Here is a 27,788-nt window from a genome sequence, read left to right as displayed (position 1 = left end):
TGGGTTTTGACAAATGCATAATACCACATATCCACCATAACAGTTTCATACGGGATAGTTTTATTATCCTAAACATTTCCTATGCTTCACCTATTCATCCCTCTCTTTCCTCTTTACTCCCCGAGCAACCACTGATCTTAATTAACTATCTCTATAGGTGTGCCTTTTCCAGAATGTAGAGTCCAGTAATTCACCAGTTGCATATAACACCCAGTGCTCATCACATCATGTGCTCTCCTTAATGTCCTTCACCCAGTTACCCCCTCCCCCGCATCTACCTCCCTTCCAGCAACCCTCAGTTTGTTTCCTGTAGTTAAGACTCTCTCATGGTTTGCCTCCTTCTCTGATTTCTTTCCATTCTCTTTTCCCTCCCATCACCTATGATCCTCTGCACTGTTTCTTGTATATGTGTACCCTTTTCAGACTGATTCCTTTCACTTAGCAATAGGCCTTTAAGGTTCTTTAAGGTTCTTTTCATGTTTTGATAGCACATTTCTTTTTATTGCTAAATAATGTTCCACTGTATGAATGTACCACTTTTGTTCATCCATTTACCTCCTGAGGAGGATCTTAGTAGCTTCCAGTTTTTCGTAGTTATGAATAAATCTGCTGTAAGCATGCTGGTTTTTGTGTGGTCATAACTTTTCATCTTGATGTAGGAGTACAATTATGGTAAGACTATATTTAGCTTTGTAAGAAACTGCCAAACTGTCTCCCAAACTGACTGGAGCATATTGCATTCCTACCAGCAGTGAATGAGAATTCTTGTTGTTCCACATCCTTCTCAACATTTGGTAGTCAGTTGGGGGGATGGTGGTTAGCCACTCTATTAGGTGCATAGCGGTATCTCATTGCTGTTCTACTTCATAATTTTCTAATTTTCTAATGACAGTATGATGTTGAGCATCTTTTCAGTTACTTATTTGCCATCTGTGTATCTTCTTTGGTAAGGTATCCGTTCAGATCCCACAACCATTTTTTAAGTGGGTTATTTGTTTCATAATTGTTGAATTTCAAGAGTTCTTTGTATATTTTGAGTACAAGTTTGAATACAAGTACAAGTCACTGGATAATATTTGCAGATATTTTTCTCCCAGTCTGCAGCTTGTCTTTTCATTTATACAAATCAAAAGTTTTTAATTTTTAAGATAAAATTAAATTTAAAAATTAAACGTAAATTTAAAGTTAAGTTTATCGTTTTTTTCTGTGAGTCTATTCCTGAGCTCTCTATTCTGTTCTGTTGATCTATATATCTGTCCCTCACCATTTTTTTTTAAACTTTGACTTTTTTATGGAATAAATTTGATGTATGACATTTTGCAGGTTTAAAGTATATACTTTGATATGTGTTGTAATATGATTGCTGATGTAGTGTTATTTATCACATTACATAATTATAGCATGATGTAATTGTATATTGTCACTTCCTTGGTTAAGTTCATTTATCAGTATTTTATTGTTTTAACTCTATTGTAGATGGGTTGTTTTTCCTTATTTCTTTTCACATTCTTTATCATTAGTGTAAAAGAATGCAACTGATTTTTGTATATCGATTGGGTATCTCGCTACTTTACTGAAATTTATAATAAATTCCAACACTTTTTTGACTGATTCTTTGGGATTTTCTGCGTATCAGTCAGCAAATAATGACTTCTTCCTTTCTGATTTGGATGCCTTTTATTTCTTTGTCTTACCTAATTGCTCTAGCTAAGACTTAGAGTACTATATTGAACAGAAGTGGTTTTAGTGGGCATCTTTGCCTTGTTCCTGATTTTAGGGGGCACACTTGCAGTTTTTCTCCATTGACAGCTGTAGGTTTGTGTATGGCCCTTACATGTTGAAGTATGTAACCTGCCATACTCAGTCTGTTAAGAGTTTTTGTCATGAGGAACTCCTGGGTGGCTCAGTCAGTTAAATGTCTGCCTTCAGCTCAGCCAGCCTCCTTGCTCAGCAGGGAGTCTGCTTCTCCCTCTGCCTGCTTCTCCCCCTGCTGTGTGTGCTCCCCGCCTCTCTCTCTGACAAATAAATAAATAAAATCTTTTTTTTTTAAGAAGAGTTTCTTGTCATGAAAGATGTTGTATTTTGCTTTTTCTGCATCTATTGAGATGATCATGTGATTTTTATCTTTCATTTATTGATTTGTATATTACATTAATGATTTGTATATATTGAGCCATCCTTATTACATCGCAGGGATAAATCCCACTTAGTCATGATGTATAATCCTTTTAATGTGTTTGTGAATTCAGTTTGCTAATATTTTCTTGAGGATTTTTATATCTATTATTCATCAAGAACATTGGTCTATAGTTTTCTTGTGGTGCCCTTATCTGTTTCTGGTATCAGAGTAATGCTGGCTTCATAGAATGAGTGTGGAAGTATTTCCTCCTCCTGGCTATGTTGGAAGTTTGAGGAGCATTCGTGTTAATTCTTCTTTGAATGTTTGGTAGAATTCTCCAGTGAGACTATCTTATCCTGGAATTAGTTGTCTGTGTTGGGAATTTTTTGATTACTCATTCAATCTGTTTACCTGTTACTAGTCTATTCAGATTTTCTATTTCTTCCTGATTCAGTCTTGGCAAGTTATAGGTTTCTAGACATATGTCCATTTCTTCTGGGTTATGTAATTTATTGGCATAAAATTGTTCGTAGTAGTCTCTTATGATTCTGTTTTTTGTAGTACCAGTTGTAATGTCTCCTCTTTCATTTCTAATTTATCTAAGTCTTCTCTTTTTTTCTTAGTGTTCCTAAAGCCTTATAGATTTTGTTTATTTTTTTAAAAAACAGGTTTTAGTTTTATTGATCCTTTCTGTTATTTTTCTGGTCTTTATTTCATTTATTTCTGCTCTTAACTATTCTCTTTCTTTGAACTAACTTTGGGCTTAATTTGCTCTTCTTTTTCTGGTTCCTTAGGTGGCACTTTCAGGTTGTTCATTTGAGTTCTTTCTAATTTCTTAATTTATGCATATTATAAATTCTCCTCCCCAAACTGCTTTTTGCTTTATCCTGCAGTATTTAATAGGTTGTTTTCATTTTCATTTGTTTTAAGAGAATTTTTTATTTCCCTTTTGATTTGTTTTTTGACCCAATGGTTGTTTAAAGTGTGTTACTTAGTTTCCACATACTTGTAGATCTTCTCACTAACCTCTTGTTGATTTCTAGTTTCATACCATTGAGGTCAGAGAAGAAAATTGACATGATTTCAGCCTTCTTAAATTTTATATAATTTGGGAAAAAAAATTTTTTTGCTATGATTTGTTTTATTGCCTATCATGGTTTGTCCTGGGGCATATTCTGTATGTACTTGAGAAGAATGTGTGTTTTGCTCTTGGTTGCATATTCTGTATATGTCTATTAAGTCCATTTTTCTAAAGTGTTGTTTAATTCCAGTTAAGCCAATTTGTTCATTGCTGATGGCAGTATATTGAAATCCGCTGCAATTATTATAATGTTGTCTATTTCTTCCTTAATGCATCAGGATTTCCTGATGCATTTTTGCCATTTTATCTTTGCCTTCTGGTTATTTTGTTTCTCCATTGTTTCTTTTTCCCTCTGTTTGTGTCTACCTTTATAAGTTAGTTTTCCAAGGTGATTTGCTCAATCCACTCCTTTTGTTTGTTTGTTTCCTGTTTCTGCTCTAAAATTTTGCTTTGAGGTATGCATATAACGTCTCATAGATAAAATAATCCTTTCTCTGGGGATAGCAATTTATCTTCATTTACCTTTAAGGTTTTCATCCTTTTACTCTTCCCCTTTGATATTTTTAATATCACATGTTAACTCTTCTTATGCTGTGATTTCGATACCAAATTATAGTGGCTATAGTTATTTTTAATGTTCTTTTAATTTTTGTGCTATGGTTAAGAGCTTAATATACTGTTCTAAAAAAGAGTTGGGGTGCCTGGGTGGCTCCGTGGGTTAAAGCCTCTGCCTTCGGCTCAGGTCGTGATCCAGGGCCCTGGGGTCAAGCCCCGCAATGGGCTCTCTGCTCAGCAGGGAGCCTGCTTCCTCCTCTCTCTCTGCCTGCTTCTCTGCCTACTTGTGATCTCTTTCTGTCAAATGAATAAATAAAATCTTTTTTTAAAAAAAGTTAAAAAAAAAAGAGCTATAGTATTGTAATTTTGACTGTCATCTTAATTAATTTTGTGTACTTTTGTTTCAGCTTCAAGAGTTCCTTTCAAAATTTCTTGTAAGGCAGGTCTAGTGGCGAAGAACCTCGGCTTTTATTTATCCGAGAGAGGCTTTATTTCTGCTTCATATCTGAGGGATAATTTTGTCAGAGTAGTGTTCCTGGCTGGCAATTTTATATTTCATTTATTTTGAATATGTCATTCCGTGGTCTCCTGGCCCATAGTTTCTGCTGGGAAATCTGCTGATAAACAAGTGGAGATAACTTTGTAGTTACTGTCTTTTTCTCTCTGGCGATCTTCAGAATTCTTTATCATTGACTTTTGACCATTTTTTTTTAATTTTTTTAATTAACATATAATGTACTATTAGGCCCAGGGGTACAGGTCTGTGAATCACCAGGTTTACACACTTCACAGCACTCACCATAGCACATCCCTTCCCCAGTGTCCATAGACTTTTGACAGTTTTAATGTAATAGTCTTGGAGAAGGTCTTTTAGTGTTGAGATGATAAATGTTGTATTAGCTTCAAGGGCCTGAATATCCAGTCCCTTCTCTGGGTTTGGGAGTTTCTCAACTATTATTTTTTGTTTTTTATTTTTATTTTTCTCATCTTTTCAAAATTTTATTTTGATTGATTGATTGCTGGAATATAGAAGTAAAATTGCTTTTGGATAGTGATCTATCCAGTAACCTTGATAAATTCATGTATCAATTCTCATAGATAATGTATAGATTTTACATTTTCTATATACACAAGCACATTGCCAGCAAAGACCATTTTATGTCCTCTCTTCAGATATTTTATTTTTCTTATTTATTGCACCACATATGACTCCCAGTAAAATGTTGCTTAAAAAATAGAATTATTAGCATCCTTGTTTCATTTACAAATCTCAAGGGGAAAATCTTTAATAGTTTACCAGTAAGTATAAAGTTTACTGGAGATTTTTTTGGTACCCTTATCAGAATAATAATGTTCCCTTCTATTCTTCCCTTTGAAAAGAGATTTTTAATCACAAAGTATCATTGAGTTCTATCAACTGCTTTTTTTTGCATCCATTGGTATTGAGATTTTTCTCCTTTATTCTTTAAATGAAGAATATTATGTTGCTTTTTTATTATTAACAGCTATTATTTTTTAAATGTATTCTCTGTTACCTTCTCCCTCTTTTCTCCTTCTGGGATTCCCATTATTCTAATGGTAGCTTTTTTTTTTTTTTTTTTCCCTAATGGTAGCTTTTCTAATGGATTCAGATAACTGTCTTACAGTTTCTTCATTTTTAAAAAATTTTTCTTTCCGCTTCCACCTGAATTATTTCTATATTTCTGTTGTCAAGCTTGCTAATTATCTTGTCCCATATGATCTGTTCTATTTCCAATGAATTCTTCATTTCATTCATTGAACTCCTCAGATCCAGAATTTGTTTGGTACTTTTTTTTAGAATTTCAGTCTCTTTTGTATAATACTCCTTCTGTTCATTAATTTTATTCCTGAGACCACTGAATTATTTTTCTAAGGTTTCTTGTAGCTCTACCCCTCTCCTTGCTTACTCACACTCTTTCTCTCTCTAAATAAATAAATAAATCTTAAAGGAAAAAAAAAAGATTGTGTCTAAAGGACAAGGAAGATATAAGGAGTTTATTTTTAGCTCTTAGGAAACAAATTCCTCATAAATGTGTATGTCTGTTATTTAACTTTTTCACAGTCAGCTTTTTTTTTTTTTCTTTTTTGGGGGGTGGGCAGAGGGAAAAGGAGAGAGAGAATCCCAAGCGGGTTCCACACCCAGCACAGAGCCCAACCCGGGCTTAATCCCACAGCCCCAAGATCATGACCTGAGCCGAAATTGAGTCAGATACTTAATGGACTGAGCCACCCAGGTGCCCCCATATTCAGCTTCTTACAAGTTTTCAGGGACTCACTGTATATGAAGTATGCCCAGAAATCATGTTACCTTCCCCAAATCTGTTGGAAGGTAAGGTATTGTGTAGAAAATTAAAAAGTAAAACACAGGCATTGCCCTCAGTTTAATTTAGCAGATATTGATTGTTCTTATCACATAGGGTGTAGTGCATAGGCCCTGGAAAAATACTGTCATGATACCTTTCCTAAAAGACATTATAGTTTTAATGGAAAAGACAATTTGGTGCATGCACACACACACACAATTCACTCCAGTGTAAAGTAAAATTCCTTTTTAAATGCTAGATAGGATAGTCTTATAGGAAAGAGAAAAGAGATGTGTACGTAATAATAAAAATATAAGCACAAACAAAATGTTTTACGAAAAGAATACCATAGGAAGGGGGAGATTGCCTTTTCTAAACTTACAGATGTTTTGTTCTTTGCTCTTATTATTAAATTTATTTATCTCAGAAATGTTAACTTTGAAAAAAAAAGGAGGGGGGTTCATGATAACTCTTACTGCTTTTCTAAAGCCTTCAATTCAGTTTTTACACTCTTTACCTTTATAGACCACCATGTCTCCTAATAACAAGAAAATTGAGCCTATCAGGAGTCATTTCTCTTCACCCACCTTCTACCAATGTACTTACTTAATCCAAACCCATCGCTCACGACATATTTTTTCCCAGTCTTGGGTAACTGTGTTTCCCTCCTAAGGGCCCTGACCTCATTTCTTTCTGTCTCTTTCAGGATCTTGCTCTGGCAGTCATTCTTTTTCTTTTCCAAGTCTTCAATCTCTTCATCATTACTAGCTCCTTTCCTGCAGCCTACGTACATGCTCAAGAGTCTCTGACCCTAAAAAGACTTCCCTTATTTTGTTAAGCCATCTAGAATACTCTCTGTTCTTTTCTCATTCTTACATCTCAAAACAGTAGTCTGCCTGCCTCACTGTCTCTATTCCTACAGCCACAATAACTTTGTATAATCATGTAAACATATTTTAAGACCTTGAAATATGGAAACATTAGAATTTATATTTTGAAAGACTATAAAATATAGAATCTATATTTTGAAATATAGAAACATTAGAATTTATATTTCGAAAGAGATAAGGAGAAACTGTAACATTTGAAAGAGCTCTCATTTCTTTGGATCTTTGGTGTAAAGAAACAGGATAAATACAACCAAATTTAGTCAAATGCAGTGTAACTGGAGGACTTCTATTTCTGATTGCCTTACCCTTTTCATAGAAGGTACTTGTATTATTTTGGTGGTTCCAAAATGGGTTCAACCACTGTCTTATATATATGTGACTCCCAAATCTGTATCTTAGGTTCTTATTTCTGTTTCTGTTTGTTTCCTGAGCATTTTCCATCTTAGTGTCTCATAGGACCCTAAAGCCAGCATGTTCAAAATTAAACTCTTTTTTCCCCCTTATCCTTCTTCATGCCCATGTTGTTTTCTGTCTTACTGGTTCATGGCCCTCTGCTGCCCAGTCACCCAGGTTAAACTATGAGTTGTCCTTGACTCTACCCTTTATCTCACCTCAAAATTCACCAATTCCTGCCAGTAGTAGTTCCTATTTTTCTTTTTTTACCTGACCTCCCTATACCTTGTACTTCCACTCAATTTTAGTCCTCATCATCACCGGGCTATTACAACAACCTCCTTATTAGTACACCACTTACAGTCTTCACCCCTCCAACTCATCTGCTCTCCTAGCACTGCACTATTTAGTAATATAGTTACTAGGAGCTACTAGGTACATACAACTACTGAGCACTTGAAATGTGCCTAGGCAAAACTGAGATGTACTGCAAAATACAAAATGGATTTTGAAGACTTATGAGAAAAAGAATGTAAAAGCTCTCAATAATTTTATATTATTAAAATAATACTTTAGGTATATTAGTTTAAATAAAATATAGTATTAATTTTAGGGGCTTCTGGGTGGCTCAGTTGGTTAAGCATTTGACTTGATTTCAGCTCAGATCATGGTATCGGGGTCGTGAGATTGAGCCCCACATTGGGCTCCATGCTGGGTGTGGAGCCTGCTTAGGATTCTCTCTCTCCCTCTCCTTCTGCACCCCACCCCCCACCACTCGTGTATGCTCTCTCTCACTCTTTAAAAAAAAATTAATTTTACATGTTTCTATTTACCTTTTTTTTTTCCCTAAGATTTTATTTATTTATTTGAAAGAGAGAGAACACGAGCAGAGGAGAAGGGTAGAGGGAAAGGGAGAAGCAGATTCTCCACTGGGCAGGGTTCCCTATTCAGGACTTGATCCCAGGACCTGAGCCAAAGGCAGACACTTAACTGACTGAGCCATCCAGGTGCCCCTCTCTTTACCTTTGAAAATATGGTTACTAGAAACCATAATTAAAATCACATATGGAACTCTTAACTCCAGTTTTTCATGTGACTGGCTCCTTCTCATCACTCAGGTATCAACTTACAGGTCTTCTCTGTCTGAACACTATCTAAAGGAATTCTACCAGTCTCAGCCCTATTACCATGTTCTTTTTTCTTGTCACTTTCACTGTGTAAAGTTACCTTGTTTATTGGTATATCTGATCATTGTCTGCCCCCACTAAGTAGTAAGCTTCACAGGGACAGGAAAGTTGCTCATTAGTAAATAAGATTTACTACCTTGTGCTTAGTACCTAGAACATCTGACATATGTGCTCATTCATTGGATGGATGGATGGCGTCTACGCTGTTCGATGTGGCTCAAGACTCAGCTTAAGTAGTACCTCCTTCAGGAAGCCTTTCCTGGCTGTTATGCCTCCTGAAAGCCTGGTTTATTGATTCCTTTGTTATGCACAGTTCTACAGTTGTACTTCTACATTATCTTTTTGTTTACTTCATATCTCTTCTTTTACCCTTAGCCCTTAGTAGTAGTTCTTCAGTATATCCATCCCCATTCTCTAAAATATGTCGGTTACCTAATAGGCATTCACCATGTTTGTGGAATATAGAAATAAAATTTTTCTTTCGAGTTAATCTTAAACATTATAACCATATGGTAAATAGTGCAGCTTATAATAGACAGTAAATATCTGTTGCATAAATAAATGAATTCCTATGTAGTATTTTCTTATTATGAAAACAGTATAGCAGGGCTGCCTAGATGGCTCGGTTAGTTAAGCGTCTGCCTTTGGCTCAAGTCATGATCGCAGGGTCCTGGGAAAATACCACTAACCTAATAGCAACTATTTTCTTTAGCCTACTTTTTCCTTTTAATTATACAAGTAAAACATGGATGTGTATATATCACTATAAAAATAAAATTCAAATAATACAGAAATACCTAAAGTTAAAAGTGAGTCCCTTTAATAATCTTAACTTCCTTCATCAGGCATAGGTACCTCTGTCTTTTTCTATAAACATAAATTTTATATATCATATAAAGTAATATATGTGTAGTATTTAAATTCTGTTTTTCACATACCTTAGAAATGTTTTTTAATGTTTCTTCATAGTTTTATGGACTGTCTTTTCATTTTAGAATTGAGATGGATATAGAAAAACAAAGCTGTCTAGTACAAAAAAGTTCCTTGGATAAAGATTCCCATTTCTAGTTTCTTCATTTATCCTTAGGCCTAATGATTTCTATTTTTGTCTCAATCATTTTAAATTGTGAATTTTCTGTAATCAGGAAGTTGGAAAGAGGCAGAGTCTGGATTCAGACCCAGATCTTCCTACTTCAAATCCAGTTATCTTTCCACTTACTGACTGTCTCTCTGAACTTAAGCTTTCTTAACTATAAAATGGGAATAATAATGTCTTTCTTGCCTGCTCTTAGGATAAATATGACAATCAATCACCTGAGGACGTATAATACATGTGACCTCACATTTTAACTAAAACACACTAAAGATCAGGGGAATATCTATATCCATTTTTAGATAACCATATTAATCTTGTTATTCAGTGTTTTGATGCTTTTTAGGTTATGGGAATAGAACTAAAATTTGCTAGATAACACACTCATTCATAACTTAGCTTACCTGTATAGGTTTGGGCTTTGAAAACAGTATCCAGTCTATTTTATTTTTTTAATTTAATTTCAGATTAGAAACGAGTAAACTGTTATCAGAGTAGAAAGGTTTTGTTTGTAAAGGAAACCATTCACTTTCTCTTTATACAGTGCCACTATTTTCATTTTTAAAATATCTTCCCCAAAACGTGGTTCATAGATGATCTTCATATGTAATTTTTCTGGTTTCTCTCTTAGCACTTTTCCTAATACATTATTTTGCTTTATCCCTCCTATGATAACCATGGGTACAAAACTTTAAGAAGCTTGTTTTTATTTGTTTTACATTCAGTAGATACCATTACCATAAATGCTTCTTGTATGAATTATGCTTCTGACATGACAGGTGTGTAATAGAAGCTTAGGGTAGAATAGCAATGACTTGATTTTCTATGATTCTGAACATCACTAAAGTGGGCTACCAGAGGTAGCCAAGAGAGAATTAGATGTAATTGCTTGCCTAAAGTGATAATATCTTTCCAGTACATCCCCTGAATACCAATAAAGGCAGATGATTTCAGGGAGAAGCTCTCTTCATTTGGGAGATGGGAACGATCAAGTAAGGGTAATAATTAAAAAGAGACCAAAATGTAACACATGTAGACTGGGTATACACTAATCGTTATTTGAAAAAGTAAGATAAAGCACTATTTATTTCAAAATATTCTGTTGAAATACTTGCTTTTTGAAGTCAGTGAAGGCCTGTATGTGTTTCATAGAAATTTCATGGAAATAATATGAGCTTAGAAAGGAGGGAGGCACTTGACTCACTGTACCATTTTAAGAGTTATACTCTAAGAATAGGACTTGTATTAAAATCTAGAACACATTAAAGAAAACAAGCATATTGATTTTTGTTTCCTGGTTAATTCTTTCTTTTGAACTCCACCCCCCACAATCTCCTTTTAATAATAATTTGAACTTAGGGACGCCTGGGTGGCTCAGTTGGTTAAGCAGCTGCCTTTGGCTCGGTCATGATCCCAGCGTCCTGGGATCGAGTCCCACATCGGGCTCCTTGCTTGGCAGGGAGCCTGCTTCTCCCTCTGCCTATGCTCGCTCACTCTCTCTCCCTCTCTCTCTCTGACAAATAAATAAATAAAATCTTTAAAATAATAATAATAATAATAATAATTTGAACTTAAAGATTTCTTTAGTAATTAGAAAAGAAAATCAGCTTTCAGTAATAACACTTGATGTTACCTATACTTTCTTGAGAAATACTCATTTTTTAACCTTTTGCTGAATGTATCTATTATTTTAGTCTAATTTCATTACTTTTACTAGCAAACAAAATGATGGTTTGTTGTTGTGAAAACTGTGTGAGAGAATATATATGATGTGCCTGGCTCATAGTAAGCATTCAATTTTTTAAAAAAGAATTGCAAATATAATTTACAGTTAAGTTACTCTCTTTACCTCTTTGTGTTGATCTTGTTTTGAAAATATGAGAACACTGAATTTTATTAAGGTGCTACATTTGCTTCGTAATTTTCTTTGCAACCCTTAGTAGATAAGTTATAAGATTTTTTAATGCAATTATGATACTAATTATTGAATAATACTACTCAGCTAGACTGTGTTTATCTACAGAATGAGGTAAACATCAGAACACATCCAACTAAACTAGATAATAACTGTTTTGTTAGGACTTTTTTTTTTTTTAAAGATTTTATTTATTTATTTGAGAGAGAGAGAGATCACAAGTAGGCAGAGAGGCAGGCAGAGAGAGAGGAGGAAGCAGGCTCTCCACTGAGCAGAGAGCCCGATGTGGGGCTCGATCCCAGGACCCTGGGACCATGACCTGAGCCGAAGGCAGAGGCTTTAACCGCTGAGCCACCCAGGCGCCCCTTGTTAGGACTTTTGAACTGATCATTTATGTGGTGCAGTGTTACAGTATAAATAAATACTCAACCCAATTTACTTTTGGTGAAGAACAGTTTTTATGAAAATAGTTCAAACCTGAAAATGTGTTTATATTTAAACTTGACTGTTCACTAGTATCACTTGTGGACCACTGAAAAAATATTGGTTTCTATGTCCAACCGCTGACTTTCCAGAAGAAGCTCAACAGTGATGTGCTGTTACATGTTTAACAAACCAGCTCTTAGGTAGGAGTAGAGCTAGGAGATACTGATTTGCAGTGTCTGTTGACTTCCGTGGTGTAAATACTTCTACCATAGCTAGTATAAGTTTCTAAGATAATACTGAATGTTAGGAAAAGATGTATAGTAGCACAGCATTATATAATAGTTCCATCCTACAGATATAAAAAACATACATAACCTTAAAAGGGTAATAGCAAAATGTAATAAAATAATTAGGAAATAATTAATTTTGAGTTTTTATTACCTTTGTTTAATTGTAAGTTTATATAATTTAATTTTTAATAATTGTGTTTAACCGTCAGCTTAGTTCTGAAAATGTAACAGTTCTTAAGAGCTGGTATGAACTGATTAATACTAGAACTATAACATACCCATATTTTTTAAAATCAGCTAAGTAATTCTGATGCAAGCAACCTGCCAGCTTAATTATTTTTTCTAAAATACAGATAGGATCCTGAGTACCAAGAGGTCATTCCATAGTCAGACCCAAAATGTCCTTTCCAGACTCATTTTAAATCACACCCATTCTCTTACATCCTCCATATGTCACCCACACTAAATTTAGATTGTTTGCAGCTCCTCAGATACACCTTGTACTTTCCCAACCTCCTGCCTTTTCATTATCTTCCTTCAGCTTTGAATGTCCTTGCCTCATCTGCCTGACTTCTGCAACACTGTTTATTCATCCTTCTACAAATAACTCAAATGCTACTTCCTTTTATTTCCTACTGTTGGAAACATTCCCATTCTTCTTGATGTTCTCATAGTGATTTGTTTATACTTCATTTTGAGCTCAAATTTATCATCAGTAACAAATGGCTATTTCCACTTAACTATATTATAAATTTCTAAAGGGTGCCTTTGAATCATATGGTACTTAACACTTTTAATACCTAAAAATGATTAATAAACACTTGTTTTAATAGGAAGGACTTTAACTTATTTTAATAGGAAGGACTGTGGATAAGGCATGACACATCCTTTATTTTCTGTGCCTTTTGGAAACTAACCAAAATTTAAACTTTTTTGAATTAGATGTTTCGAACCTTTTTCTTGTTAATTGAGGACCATATTAATACCTATATCCTGCACAACTACAGGGAACACAAATAATATGATGACTCAAGCTTACTAAAGAAGAATTTCACTAGAGAATATATGAAGGACTTAAGAGTAAAAAATACTAAATTATATACCGACATATGCAAATTATTTTTATTATTCTGATTTAGTATACTTTATAGGGTTCCCAGCATTTGTATCTATAAACAAGCTGTAAAAAAAGCAAAAATACCATGCTTTGCTTTGTGATTTGAGAGAAATTTGCTTTCATATATGTCCTTAAGGATAATCATTCTGTTGCTTTCTGGCATTTTATCTGGAATTAAAAGTATCTGACTGCCTTCACAATAAATATAGACAAGATCTAAGTATATAAAGGAAGTGTTTTAAAGTAAAAACAATCCAAGAATTTCTTGAAGCAAATGTAGCACATTTCTTATTAGTGGTATTTCATAATTTTTTTTTCATCTTTGACCCTAATCTGCCACCTGATGGCAAAAATTAAAATGACATCTTTTGTAATGCTCAAAACATCACTGCAGTTATTTGGGTTTTTATGTCTTCATTTTTTTTTAAATATTTCATTTATTTATTTGACAGAGAGAGATGACAAGTAGGCAGAGAGGCAGGCAGAGAGAGAGGAGGAAGCAGGCTCCCTGCCGAGCAGAGAGCCCGATGCGGGGCTCAATCCCAGGACGCTGGGATCATGACCTGAGCCGAAGGCAGAGGCTTTAACCCACTGAGCCACCCAGGCGCCCCTATGTATTCATTTTTATGGAGCCTCCAAAACTCTAAATACACATTTGTACAAATTTTATGTATTTGGTAAATGTTTGAAGATTACTTTGTATTTCAGGAGAATCGGAGTTACTATTTAACTTCTATTAAACAGTGTTTCTACTAGGGAAATTTGTTTAAAATCTTACTTCCTTTATGGAGCTGTATAAGGACTCTGTTTTTTAAATTAGTTTTATTTAATGAGGAATTTTATTTTAGTCTCTCAATTTTCTCTTTTACCTTTCCCATTTCTTTCTTCAGAACGAGGTCACTCAGACACCATGGTATTCTTTTACCTTTGGATTGTGTTTTGTATCATCAGTTCCTGCTATACCCTCATCTGGGATCTGAAGATGGACTGGGGTCTCTTTGATAAGAATGCTGGAGAAAACACCTTTCTCCGGGAAGAGATCGTATACCCCCAAAAAGTACGTACAAAGAATGCTTATTATTTGTTTTAAAAACAGCAACTCCTGTGTATCACCAGCCAACTCCTATTATGATGCATACCTAATCCCAACCTAATATATTGAGAAAAAGCAACTAATTACCAAAAAATACTAATTCATTCAGTCAGCAAAAAATGTCAGGTTTTTACTGTATGCTGGGCACTATAGAAAATAAAAACAAAGTTCTAGTTCTCAAAGAGGCCATAAACTATATAAAACAGGTAAGCCAGGAAATTATAATACAATGCGATAAAGTCTAGAGTAGAGGAATAAATAACTTGATATAATTTATGACCTAATTTTGAACATGCACTTCGCTGTCTCACATGCCCTCTATTCTTTGCCTGCTTTGCAAACTCCTGTTCCTTCTTTTTTATTTTAATTCTTTATTTATTTTTAATAGAAGTATAGTTGAGGCACAAGTGTTACATTAGTTTCAGGTGTACAGCACAGTAGTTCAGCACTCTGTGTTATGTTGCACTTACAAGTGTAACTACCATCTGTCACCATGCAGCACTGTTTCAGTACCATCGACTATATATTCCCTGTGCTGTACTTTTCATCCCAGTGACTTAATTCATAACTGGAAGCCTGTATCCTTCCACTCCCCTTTACCTATTTTGCCCATTCCTTTACCCCCCACCCTCTGGCAACCATCAGTTTGTTCTGTGTATTTGTGGGTCTGTTTCTACTTTTTGTTTCTTAATTTGCTTTTTAGATTCCACATATAAATGAAATCATATGGTATTTGTCTTTATCTTCTGATTTATTTCACTTAGCATTGTGCCTTCTAGGTCCATCCATGTTGCAAATGACAGCATCTCATCCTTTTTTATAGCTGAGTAATAGTCCATTGTATGTATGTGTGTATATATATATATATACACACACACACACACATCTTCTTTAGTCATTTGTCTATCAATGGACACTTTGATTGCTTCCATACTTTGGCTGTTGTAAATAATGCTACAGTAAAACAAAGGAGTACAGATATCTTTTTGAATTACTGTTTTAATTTTCTTGGGTAAATACCCAGTGGAATTACTGGATCATATGGTCTTTCTATTTCTTTTTCTTCATACTGTTTTCCACAGTTGACCATACCAATTACATTCCCACCAAAAGTGCATGAGGGTTCCTTTTTCTTCACATCCTCTCCAGTTCCTCCTCTTAAAAAGTCAGTTCAAGGATTACATTCTCTAAAAAGCCTTTCTTTTTCTAAGCATATTTAGCCATTTGTCCTAATCCCATTTTAGCCTCTACAGACTTCATTATAGCAGTTATCACATTGTTTTATGATTAACTGCTTAGGTATCCATATCCCTCACTACCCAGCATAGTTCCTAGCCTATAGTAGACTTAATATTTGTGGAATGACTGAATTAACACTTGACTGAGTCAGCAGTGCTGTGAAAGCACAAAGGAAAGGAAGTGCCTGAATCTTTGTTGCATCAAGAAGGTGTCTCTTGGGACGCCTGGGTGGCTCAGTTGGTTAAGCAGCTGCCTTCGGCTCAGGTCATGGTCCCGGCGTCCTGGGATCGAGTCCCACATCGGGCTCCTTGCTCCGCAGGGAGCCTGCTTCTCCCTCTGTCACTCTGTCTGCCTGTGCTCGCTCTCGCTCTCTCTCTCTCTCTCTCTGACAAATAAATAAATAAAATCTTTAAAAAAAAAAAAAAAAAAGGTGTCTCTTTTCATTTATTTCAGCCAATTTTTGTTAAAGTGCCAATCTGAAAATATATGGATAATTCCTTAGGAATTTTTTATATATGAATAAAAGGATAAGAGAGCCTAAATTAAAAAGAGACCAAAAGTGCCAATCTGAAAATATATGGATAATTCCTTAAGAATTTTTTATATATGAATAAAAGGATAAGAGAGCCTAAATTAAAAAGAGAGCAAAAGTATCATTACTCAGATAATAAAAGAAATTTAACAATGATGACTAGGAATCCTGGTAAGTGAATTTTGATCTCAGGTGTCTCACTAAATTAGCTACATAACTTTAGGCAATTGTACTGTAGTATATTCTCTTCTACCAGATAATCTCTTGATCCTTTCCCAGTTCTGAAATTCTCTGATGAGGAGGGATATATAGATTGGGTCACTAATAATTCACTGGTAATGTCACCAGTACCTCAAAACTGCACTTTGAAAAGTGTGTGAATACGTAATATTCAGTTGATGAATAGTGAAAGCTGTTTTAATAAAGTGAGGACTAAAGCAGGAGAGTCATACAAAGAATGATATGTCGGGTAACTTTAGATAAGCAAATGAAGACAGAAAGAAGGATATTAATTTATACTGATCATTTTTTGCATAAGCTATAGCAATAATCCCAATGTGCAAATTTAGAACATATGACCAACAACAGACTAGAACATATCTTTATAAATCTCATTTGAAAAGAAAATCAGGGAGCATCTCAGTTGTTACAGCATGCCACTCTTGATCTCAGGGTTGTAGGTTCAAGCTTCATTGGGTATAGAAATTACTTTACAAAAACCTTTTTTTTTTTTTCAAAGAAAGTAAGAAAATCAGTAATGTCAAGTACAAGTCAGAGAGCAGACATGAGCTCAGGTAAATGATTGTCCTTTTGTGCTCACCAGAATGTTATGCCTTATTGCTCCTTATATTGTTCTTGCCTTACTGAGCAATGTAATACATTTACTTCTCATGCTGATTGCTTAGGTAAACTGTTCATATTTTTATATAAATGTTAATCCATGCCTCCTTTTAAATAGTTCTAACATATTGGCTTCTATGTAATTAAATTAGTGGATAGTTTTTCATTCAGTTTCCTTATTGCATATTTCATGACCCTAGGAAATAGAGTATATGGTTTCCTACATTATAATTTGCAAATTTATAAGAAAAATGTTCTGCTGGATCGCCACATCCCTTTTAATCTTAAAAAGAAATATACTGGAATAAAATACATTTACACAAAAAGGGAAGGAAAGCTATTGGTGGAGTCCAGTGAAACTTCATTTAAAAATTAAGAACACAGTGAAATGAATCTTAAAATCAGTTCCTAGGGATTAATAGTATGTATTGCTGAGTACCACATCCTGGTCCAGGGAGTATTTTTGTTATCTCCATATTAAAACTTCATTTTTCTATATCTCTGGACCTCACGTTAAGTGTATTCCTCCCAAGACTTTCACATTTTTTGTAACATCAGCTCCCACATAGTCAACTGTGGATCATGTTAAGACTGACTTAAAGTAACATGAAATTGCAGTTCTTCACTGAGGCCTAATAATGAGTTCACTGGATGTGAATTTATCCAAAAACTGCATTATCACTGTATTGGATGGATGGGGGAAGAAACAGGGAGGGTATGTAAGTATGTTAAAATCTTCATAAAAATTCATCCTAATCAGCAGTGGATAACATCTCCAATTGATTAATCAAGATATGCCAATATACACACATTATTTAGAAATATGGAGGATAAATACTAGGAGAGATAGCTACAAATTCTGAAATTGTTTGTGCCTAGAGAATGAGAAGAGAAGTGGGCAAGGGGACTGCTCTTTTTTTTGTTAATAGCCTTCTAACATGACTAATACTCCTTTGTTTAAAAAAAAAAAATGCAATGGTGTAAATACGTGGCAGTTCTAGTTTCCATAAGATATCATAAGATATCACAACCTTTAAATACATATATTTAAAGAGCTATTAATTAAGCTATTTAAAGAGTTATTAATCCAGAGATTAATAACAAACAAATCCATGAATTACAGTTATAGTCTGCTGGCAATTTGTATACTTGAAACTTTTGTGTAGCTAAAACTGGACTCCTAAATAGTGGATACTAGTACCTATAAGAATTTGAATGCTATCTTTCCCACATAAAAATAGAACATTCCTTAAATTCAACCCATGTTTGTGATATCCAAGCTTCATTTTATTTAACAATCTTGAAAAACAAGGTAAAACTCCTTCAAATGCAGAGTAAGGCAATTTGAGAATAAAAGTGCAAATAACACAGTTAATCTGCTAATCGTTTTGCTCTTGAGTCTCTATTAGCATATGTTGTACATATTAATATATAATCTCAGTCAGACCAAGGATCTCATCTGGTTTATATTTCTGGAGTTTAGAAGAGAACCTGGCATACAGTATGAGAATAAAATATAGTTGTTAAGTAATTAATGAAATTCAATAAAATTTCATTTTGATATTGCACTATTTAAGAAAATAAATTAGTGAGATTTTTCTAAAATAGAAAATAAAATAAAAATAAAACCATTTTTCCTCTTTAACCTGTGCTTATTGGTGGGACATATGTGACTCTTGTTGCTGTGATAGATGTGCTTATTTGTGAGAAACATAATGGTAAGTGTACTCAATTTGCTTATTATTCCTTAGGCCTATTACTACTGTGCCATCATAGAGGATGTGATTCTGCGCTTTGCTTGGACTGTCCAAATCTCAATTACCTCCATGACGTTGTCGCCTCATTCTGGAGACATCATTGCTACTGTCTTTGCTCCCCTTGAGGTTTTCCGGTAAGCAAACTACCAGAAAGTCTATCAAAGTTTCTTTCCCCTAGAAGACACCCCATACTTATAAATTAGAATTTATTAAAACAGTATTTATATTTGAAAGGCTTAAATTTTCCAGCTTTTCTCAAAACTTCTCATTAGCCTCAGAGTTGGAAAATCCTACTTGAAGGTCTAAGAGGTTAATTCTTAATAAAGTTAAAAATACTACTAATGATGGCTTATAAGCTTTTTTTAGAATTGGGTTCCGTTAGAAGGGTCATGAGTGGAAATTGGGAAATAAAAAGTTTTAGAACAGAAATTAAAATAAAAATCTTTTGAGAATTATTATTTGCAATTTGACATTAAGGGTTATTCAGGCAGCTTTTTCACTAGAAACAAAGGAAATGCCAGAGGAATTGTCTTTTAAACCTTCCTAAAGACATCAGTGATCTAATAAGATAGCCTAAAATCTAAGTAAAAGCAGGTACCCCAAGGTAAGCAAAGCATTAAAGCTAATTTTGCACGAAAGAAACTTGCCAAATCTAGAGCAAAAAAGGCACAAATTACAAATAAAAAAAAATCTTCAAGATACTTTTTTTTTTTAAAGTAAGATGAGAGGAGTGCCTGGGTGGCTCAGTGGGTTAAGCCTCTGTCTTCAGCTCAGGTCATGATCCCAGGGTCCTGGGATCGAGCCCCACATTGGGCTCTCTGCTCAGCAGGGAGCCTGCTTCCACCTCTCTCTCTCTCTGCCTGCCTCTCTGCCTACTTGTGATCTCTGTCAAATAAATAAATAAATAATCTTTAAAAAATAAAAAATAAAAAAAATAAAGTAAGATGAGGGACACCTGGGCGGCTCAGTCAGTTAAGTGTCTGACTCTTGATTTCAGCTCAGGTTATGATCTTGGGCTTGTGAGATCGAGCCCTGCGTCTGGCTCCATGCTGATCATGGAGCTTGCTTAAGATTCTCTCTGTCTCCTTTTCTTTCTACCCCTTCCCTCACTCCCCTTCTCTTAAAAAAAAAAAAAAAAAAAGTAAGATGATATTATGAGCAGCTTTATGCCAATAAAGTAAAAACTTTGGAATGAACAAATTCCTTGAAAAGCACTGTTTATTAAAACCAATAAAGAGATGGACATTAAGGGGGGCCTGTGATATAATGAGCACTGGATATTATATAAGACTGGTGAATCACTGAACTCTACCTCTGAAACCGATAATGCCCTATATATTAACTGAATTTAAATAAATAAAGTCAAGAAAGAAATAGAATATCCGATAGGTTTATATGTATTAAAGAAATCATATTCATATTAACATCTTTCTCACAAGGGGGATGTCTGGGTGGCTCAGTAAGTTAAGCACCTAGCTTGATTTCAGCTGAGGGTCATAATCTCAGGATCATGAAATGGAGCCTGTATCAGCTCTGCACTCAGCAGGGAGTCTGCTGGAGATTCTCTCCCTCTCTCTCTCTCTCTCAAATAAATAAATCTTTAAAAAAAAAAATCCTTCTCACAAGGAAAACTGTAGGCCCAGGGAATTCCTCCAAATATACGAGGAGGAATTATCAGTGTATATAAAACTCTGCCAGGGGAAAGATGCAATAAAAGGAACACTTCAGGGGCACCTGGGTGACTCAGTGGGTTAAAGCCTCTGCCTTTGGCTCAGGTCATCTCAGGGTCCTGGGATCGAGCCCTGAGGCGGGCTCTCTGCTCATCGGGGAGCCTGCTTCCTCCCTCTCTCTCTGCCTGCCTCTCTGCCTACTTGTGATCTCTGTCTGTCAAATAAATTAAAAAAAAAAAAAAAAAAGAACATTTCCCAGTTAATTTTGTGCAACCAGCATGGCTTTGATATCTAAACCTACGAGGACATTCCAGGAAAGACCAACCAGTCTGTCTCATGTGGAGAAATGCAAAACTCCTGAAGAAAATATTAGCTAATGAGTCCAACAACATATAAAAAGCATAATACATCACAACCAAGTTAGTTTCATTTTAGGAATGTGAGTTTTAATATTAAAAATCATTTAACATTTAAAAATTAATCTGTGTTAACTCACCACATTAATAGAATAAAGGGGGGACATCCTTCATGTGTGTAGAAAACACCATTGAGAAAAGTCAGTACATGTCCATGAATAATTCAAAGATTATCTACAAAAAACATAAATAAGATCATATTTAGTGGTAAAACACTGTAAGCTCTCCCTTGAGATCAGGAGTGAGATTATTATGCATGTTGTCTCTTCATTTTAACATCAGACTGCAAGTATAGCTAGTGTAGTGGAGGGTGGGGAGGAGAACATTGTGAGAATTAGAAAGGAGTGGCACCTGGGTGTGCAATCTGTTAGGCATCCAATTCCTGGTTTCAGTTCAGGTTGTGATCTCAGAGTTGTGAGCTCAAGCCCTGCGCTGGACTCCGTGCACCATCTGCTTGAGATTCTTTCTCCCTCTCCTTGTGCCCCTCCCCCCACTGCCTCACATGTGTGCCCTCTCTCTCAAATAAATAAATCAAAAAAAAAAAAAAAAAAAGAATTAGAAAGGAAAAAATAAAACTAATTATTCATCCATGACATGATTGCATATGCAGAAAATTCAAAAGAATTTACAAATAAGCTATTAGAATATATGTAGCTGCATTCCTGAATACAAGGTCAGTATAAATAAAAATTTAATGTTCTAAAAAACAATCCCAAATAATTAGAAAATGAAATTTTTAAAAACACCATTTTGAATAGCATCAGAATGTATCATATACCTAGGAATAAATTTAATGAATGATTATGTGTACAAAAATTGACAGGCCAGTTCTATAATTTATATGGAAACAGGACAAAGAATAGCTAAGACTAGGGGTGCCTGTGTGGCCAGTCAGTTGAGCGTCCAGCTCTTGGTTTTGGTGCAGGTCTGATCTTATGGTTGTGAGATCGAGCCCCGCCTCGGGCTTTGTGCTCAGTGTGGAGTCGCTTGGGTTTCTCTCACCTTCTCCTCTGTCCCCCAGCCCCTGCTTGCATTCTCAGTCTCTAAAAATAAATGAATTTAAAAAAAAAATAGACTAGAATAGCCAAGACTATGCTGAAAAGAAAAAAGTTAAAGGACTTATCCTCTCAAATATCAAGACTTACTATATAGCTACAGTAATTAAGACAGTGTCTGGTATTAGTGAAAGAATAGATAAATTGTACACTGGAACAGAATAGGGAGTCCAGAAACAGATCCACACATACATTAGCACTACCTGATTTCTGACAAAAGTAGTTAAATAACGGTGTGGATAAAGAGTTTCTTTAATAAATGATAATAAGTCAACTGGATATCCATACGGGGGAAAAACGAATCTTGACTCTTACTGTATACTGTATACAAAATCAATTCCAGGTGGACTACAGAACTACATATGAAAGGTAAATCAATAAACTCTCTAGAACATAGGAGAGTGCTGTAAAGGCAGCTTTGGGTGTATGATAATATTATACTTTTTATTTCTGAGTGGTAATTGCACAAGGTGATCACTTTACAGTAATCAAGTTGCCCACTTAGTGATTTGCAAAATTTTGTAGATCTATGTAATACTTCAATTTAAATGCTTATTTTAAAGAAAGCAGCCTAAAAGAAAGGATTATCGTCAAAGTTGCAGTTAGGTTGACTGCTGATTTCTCAACAGTAACAGTGAAAATCAGAAGTCATTAAAATGATACTTTCAGTGTGCTGAAAGAAAATGACGGTCTACCTACAGCTCTTTCTCCATGGAAAATATCTTTCACAAAGGAAAATAAAGGTATTTTCAGACATGTTTATAGCATTCCTCTGAGTCAGGATGGCCACATCTATCACAATACTCTGATAAAATAAGATTAAACCTGAAAAATAAATATTAAATCTGAAAACAGTATATTTGCAGCTATTAGTGCTCCTTCTCAATCATGTGTCAACCCTCGTCTTCACTTTCCCAAATTTCTAGGTCTAGGACCTGAGGCTCTCCATCACTACAAGACCGACTCCCCTCTGACTTCTTCCTCTTCCACATAGGATGCTGCTTTATGAATTAAAAAAAATTTTTTTTCTAGTAAAGAAAAAAAAAGCTCACTTTTTAAATTCTTGATTATTTCACTTCTTTAAAAATTATTTGCTTAAAAGTAGAATCAGATGTTCTGTCACCCATGAAAACAAAAGCAAAAAACTTCCTTTGCATCTACTTTCCTCCTCCAACTCTTGCCCATTTCTGTCTCCTGTAGAGCAGAACTCTTCAGAAGATGTCTGTACTTGGTGTCTCCGCTATCTCACACCTCCCCATTCTCCCTTTAGTTCAACTCAAGTCTTTTTTCCCCAATACTCAAACTAAATTGCTTTTGTTAATAATCTACAATAATAACAGTAATAGCAGCAAACACTCATGTATTGCCCACTGTGTGCCTGGCACTGTTCTGAGCATTTTATGTGTGTTAACTAATGAATCCTCACAACAGTCTTCAGGTGGATACTGTTACTATCCCATTTTGCTGATGACACAGAAGCATAAGTTAAGTAACTCATCCCAGGTATTACACCTAGTAAATGGTGGAGTCATGATTTGAATCTAGACTGTCTTTCAGAATCTGTGTTCTTGTATCACACTGCCTCCCTCCTTGCTAAATCCAGCATTCAGTTCTCTGTACCTGCCTTACTTTATCTCTCAGCAAGGCACTTTTTTCACTTCATTTCTCAGAGGCTTACATCTTCCTAACTATTCCTTCTCAACTCCTTTAGTGGTTCTTGTTCCTCTTCCCAAATTGTAAATGTTGGAATGTTCCAGGGTTTAATCCTCTGCCCACTTCTTTCCTCCACTTATATTATTCCTAATCCCATGACGTGCAGTTCTCCAGCCCCAGACTCTCCCTAGAACTGCAGACACATATCCTTCTAGCCACTGGAACTTCCCCCTTTGCCTAAACCATTCTAGTTCCCTCCCCACCCACCCCCACACCATCTTTTCCTGTTCTAATATCCTAATCCTTCATTCCTTGTTTTTATTTCGTTGAGTGGAAACGATAATACTGGGAGGGTTACAGGTAACGATAGCTCAGATTTTATAAATAATTTGCTTACTTACCCCATTTTGCTAAGGCGATTTGTGTGGAACTTCTTCCGCCTGGAGAATGAACATCTGAATAACTGTGGTGAATTCCGCGCCGTGCGGGACATCTCTGTGGCCCCTCTGAATGCAGATGACCAGACACTCCTAGAACAGATGATGGACCAGGATGACGGGGTACGAAACCGCCAGAAGAACCGGCCATGGAAGTACAGCCAGAGCATATCCTTGCGCCGGCCTCGCCTCGCTTCTCAGTATGTATGGATTCCGCTTTTCAGAGACCAGTTTCCTTCCGGTGTTGACACTGGTTAATATTTAAGCCAAAAAGGTATCAGGTTCAACCACATGGAAATCCTGGCATTCAACCATTTTTCATCTACCAGAAACAGCAAGAGCAGCAATTTCATATAATCCAACCTATAGAATGTCTTAACACAGAGAGTAAAATGTCATTAATACATTAATTAATGCATTAATGCTACAAATTTGACATTAAAAGTACACTGGGGGAAATTTGTTGGAGAATAATTTACTTGACTCTTCAGTATATTTTATATACAAATAATTTTCAAGTTACAAACTTTAGGAATCCTGGCTCTGCAACTTGGCCTCTATGTAACCTTGACCAAATTACCTAATTTCTCTATATTGCCCTTCCTCTGAAAATTGAAATTAATATGATCCCTACTTAGAGAGTGGTTATGACATGGGATTTAGACCAGTTTCCTCACAGAAAGAGTTCTTATATATAAATAGCTTCTATTTATTATTTTTATTTTCTTACCAAAATACCCAAATAGTATTTTTATAAGCCATTAACTTTGTATGATCCTAAAAGGAGCAATAAATGTAGACTGTATTGTGGCTGCACTTGGAATTTAGAAACAGATTTCACGGTGGATTGGAATGACAGGGGAGACTTAAGTTGAGCGTGGGCAGTTGTCTGAAGGATAAGAGAACACTTGACTAGGCCAGAGGCACAGTAAAGACAATTAGGGGCAGAAGGGAAGCCATGTGACTAGAACTATAGTAAAAAAAAAAAAAAAAAGAAAGAAAAAACAAACAAAAACTGTAGCTGAATAGGTGAAGAATGATTATAAAAGGCTGGAAAATACAAGCTTGATCATATAGGCAAGAAGGACTCAAAGATTGTTTTTCTTTTCTTCTTCTTTTTTTAATTTTTTTTGGAAGAATGTTTTTCATGGGAGAATGACATGAAAGTAGTATTTTCAGAAGCTTTAATGCCACTGTGCAAGATACATTGGGAAATGGAACCCTAAAGTCCAGAAAACCAACTGGAAGGCCACCATGGTATTCCGAAGTATCAGACACGGGGGACTTGGGTTAGGATGCTTTACAGTAGGACTAAAAATAATATAAGGAGATGTTTTCAAGGACCTAAAAAGTAGGAGGTGGTAATAGCAACCCATAGATATAGGAGAGCAGAGGAAAAATTGCCCACGCTTCAGATAGAATTTAGAAGTTCTCTGAAGAGTACAGGTAGAGAAAAGAAAAGCAGGGAGCTAAGCCTGAGGAAACACAGACAAGATTGAAAAAAGGAATAAACAAAAGGAGCAAGAAAGGAAGGGCCAGCGAGGTCATTGGGAAGAACATCAAAACAAAGCATGAGACTATTGTAGTAAGGACTGCAGAGTTTGAAGAAGCTGGAGGAGGGCCTGGGAGGGATGGTGGGGTAAACAAGGTACGCGCAGGGAAGGACTCAGGACTGGAGGTAGTTGTGTCATTGAGCTTATCCTTGTCAGTCACCAGCAGAGGGCAATCTAAACATACACTATTTCTGCTTCAGAACCAGGGAAGCTCTTTGGCACTAGACTATTATGTTCAATTCCAGGTGTGAAGTGGAAAAACACTGAGATCGTAGACTGCAACCAGAAGATGTTTAGAACAATGGAACAGGTTATGTGCAATGGAGAGAGCAGGAAATCTAAAATAAGAAGTTCGGAATTTGAGTACTCTGTGACTTGCGCAGCCTTTAGCACATCCTTTACCTTGCTGAATGTCAGTTGCTACCTCTGTCAAGTGGAAATAATGACACCTATTTCACAAAGGACCACTTGTACCTCATAGGGTTTATGAACTGAGATTATTTTAATATTATCAAATCCTATTTCTCATCTAGTACAGGAGTGTCTCCCATTGCCTCCTGATTAGATGGCCATCTTATGCTGACTGGAAATTGTCAGCGATAATGAAGCTTTTATAACTAGATGGGGCACCAATTTTATTGTTGGGTGGTCATTATGGTGGCTAGCTCACGTTAGGCTGAAACATGCTTCTCTGTAACTTTAACCAGTTGGTCCTAGTTGGGCTACCATGTCTTGGTCTCCTCCCTCTTCTACATCATACCCTGTCAACTTTTGAAGACAATTGTCATGCCTCTCCTTAGGTCTTATCTTCTGCTGGTTTACTCATCTAGTTTCATCCGCACCTCAAATGGCAGTATTTCTATCAATGCTCATCATAATTCCTTATATTTATCTCATACTTATGCTTTTTATATCCATGTTCTCACTTGATATTGATACTGTCTCCATGAGGTAAGAGTACTGTTATGTGAAATGGATATTTTTATTCCTGCTTTATAGAGATGAAAATAATAACAGTCAAAAAGTTATATCATACAATCAGTACTCAAACTCAGATCTTCTTTTTTTATTCAAGTAAATTAACATACAGTGTTTTATTAGTTTCAGGTGTACAATATGATTCACTATTTCTGTGTATTACTCAGCATTCGTCACAATAAGTGTACTCTTATTTCCCCCCATCTTCCCACCCGTGTCCCCTCTGGCAATCAGTAGCTTGTTCTGTGTATGTAAGAGTCTGGGTTTTTTGTTTGTCTCTTTTTTTTCTCCTTTTTTTGTTCATTTGTTTTGTTTCTTAAATTCCACATGTGAGTAAGATCATATGGTATTTGTCTTTCTCTGACTTACTTCACTTAGCATTTTACTCTCAAAGTCCATCCATATTGTTGCAAATGGCAAGATTTCATTATGTTTTATGGCTGGTCAAACTCAGTTATTCTTCTAGATTGCTTCTTTCTCAGCTATGCATGACTGGCCATTTTTCATGTCACCTTCTTGTGGTTGCAGTCTAGTTTCTTAATGTTTCTCCAGTAATACCCAAAATTGAGTATGAAACTCCAGGAATAGTCCATCTGGTGCAATATATAATTCCCATTTAAGATGTATTTTTAATGGTGATAAGATGGGATATGTACCTAGTACTGTGAACATGTTTGTATTTTAATAATGGACTAAGTGCTTTTTTCCCCCTTATTCCACTAGATCCAAGGCTCGTGACACTAAGGTATTGATAGAAGACACAGATGATGAAGCTAACACTTGAATCCTCTGAAGTCTAGATTAACATCTTTGGTTTTCCTACTCTACAATTCTTTCCTCGACCAACGCAACCTCTAGTACCTTTCCAGCCGAAAACAGGAGAAGACACATAACACATTTCCGAGCTCTTCCAGATCGGATCCTATGGACTCCAGACAAGCTCACTGTGTTTCTTTTCTTTTCTTCTGGTTTAATTTTCATTTTCTATTTTTAAAACAAATATTTACTTAATTTTGCCAATCAGAGGACATTTTAAGGAACAAAAACATAGTATCTTATGGATTGTTTACAATCACAAGGACACAGATACCTATCAGGATGGAAGAACAGGCATTGCAAGGACCCTCTGATGGGACGGTACCGAGATACCTCGGCTTCCGCTGGGCCCGGTTTTG

The 27,788-nt window shown here is 35.6% G+C and overlaps 1 protein-coding gene across 1 annotated transcript in view; it reads left to right on the top strand.

Moving 5' to 3' along the window:
- Positions 1-27,512, top strand: part of XPR1 (xenotropic and polytropic retrovirus receptor 1) — a 234,545-nt gene extending 207,033 nt beyond the window's left edge. Inside the window, exons 12-15 of the mRNA XM_080824449.1 lie at positions 14,281-14,447; positions 18,846-18,985; positions 24,061-24,282; positions 27,337-27,512. Of these exons, the coding sequence (XP_080680575.1) occupies positions 14,281-14,447; positions 18,846-18,985; positions 24,061-24,282; positions 27,337-27,397 (590 nt within the window). The 3' untranslated portion in view covers positions 27,398-27,512. The remainder of the gene's footprint in view (positions 1-14,280; positions 14,448-18,845; positions 18,986-24,060; positions 24,283-27,336) is intronic.
- Positions 27,513-27,788: the final 276 nt, after the last annotated feature.

Source organism: Martes martes (assembly GCF_963455335.1).
Source record: "Martes martes genome assembly, chromosome: 15".
NCBI classification, from domain to species: Eukaryota; Metazoa; Chordata; class Mammalia; order Carnivora; family Mustelidae; genus Martes; species Martes martes.
This window is presented reverse-complemented; position numbering and strand designations above follow the sequence as displayed.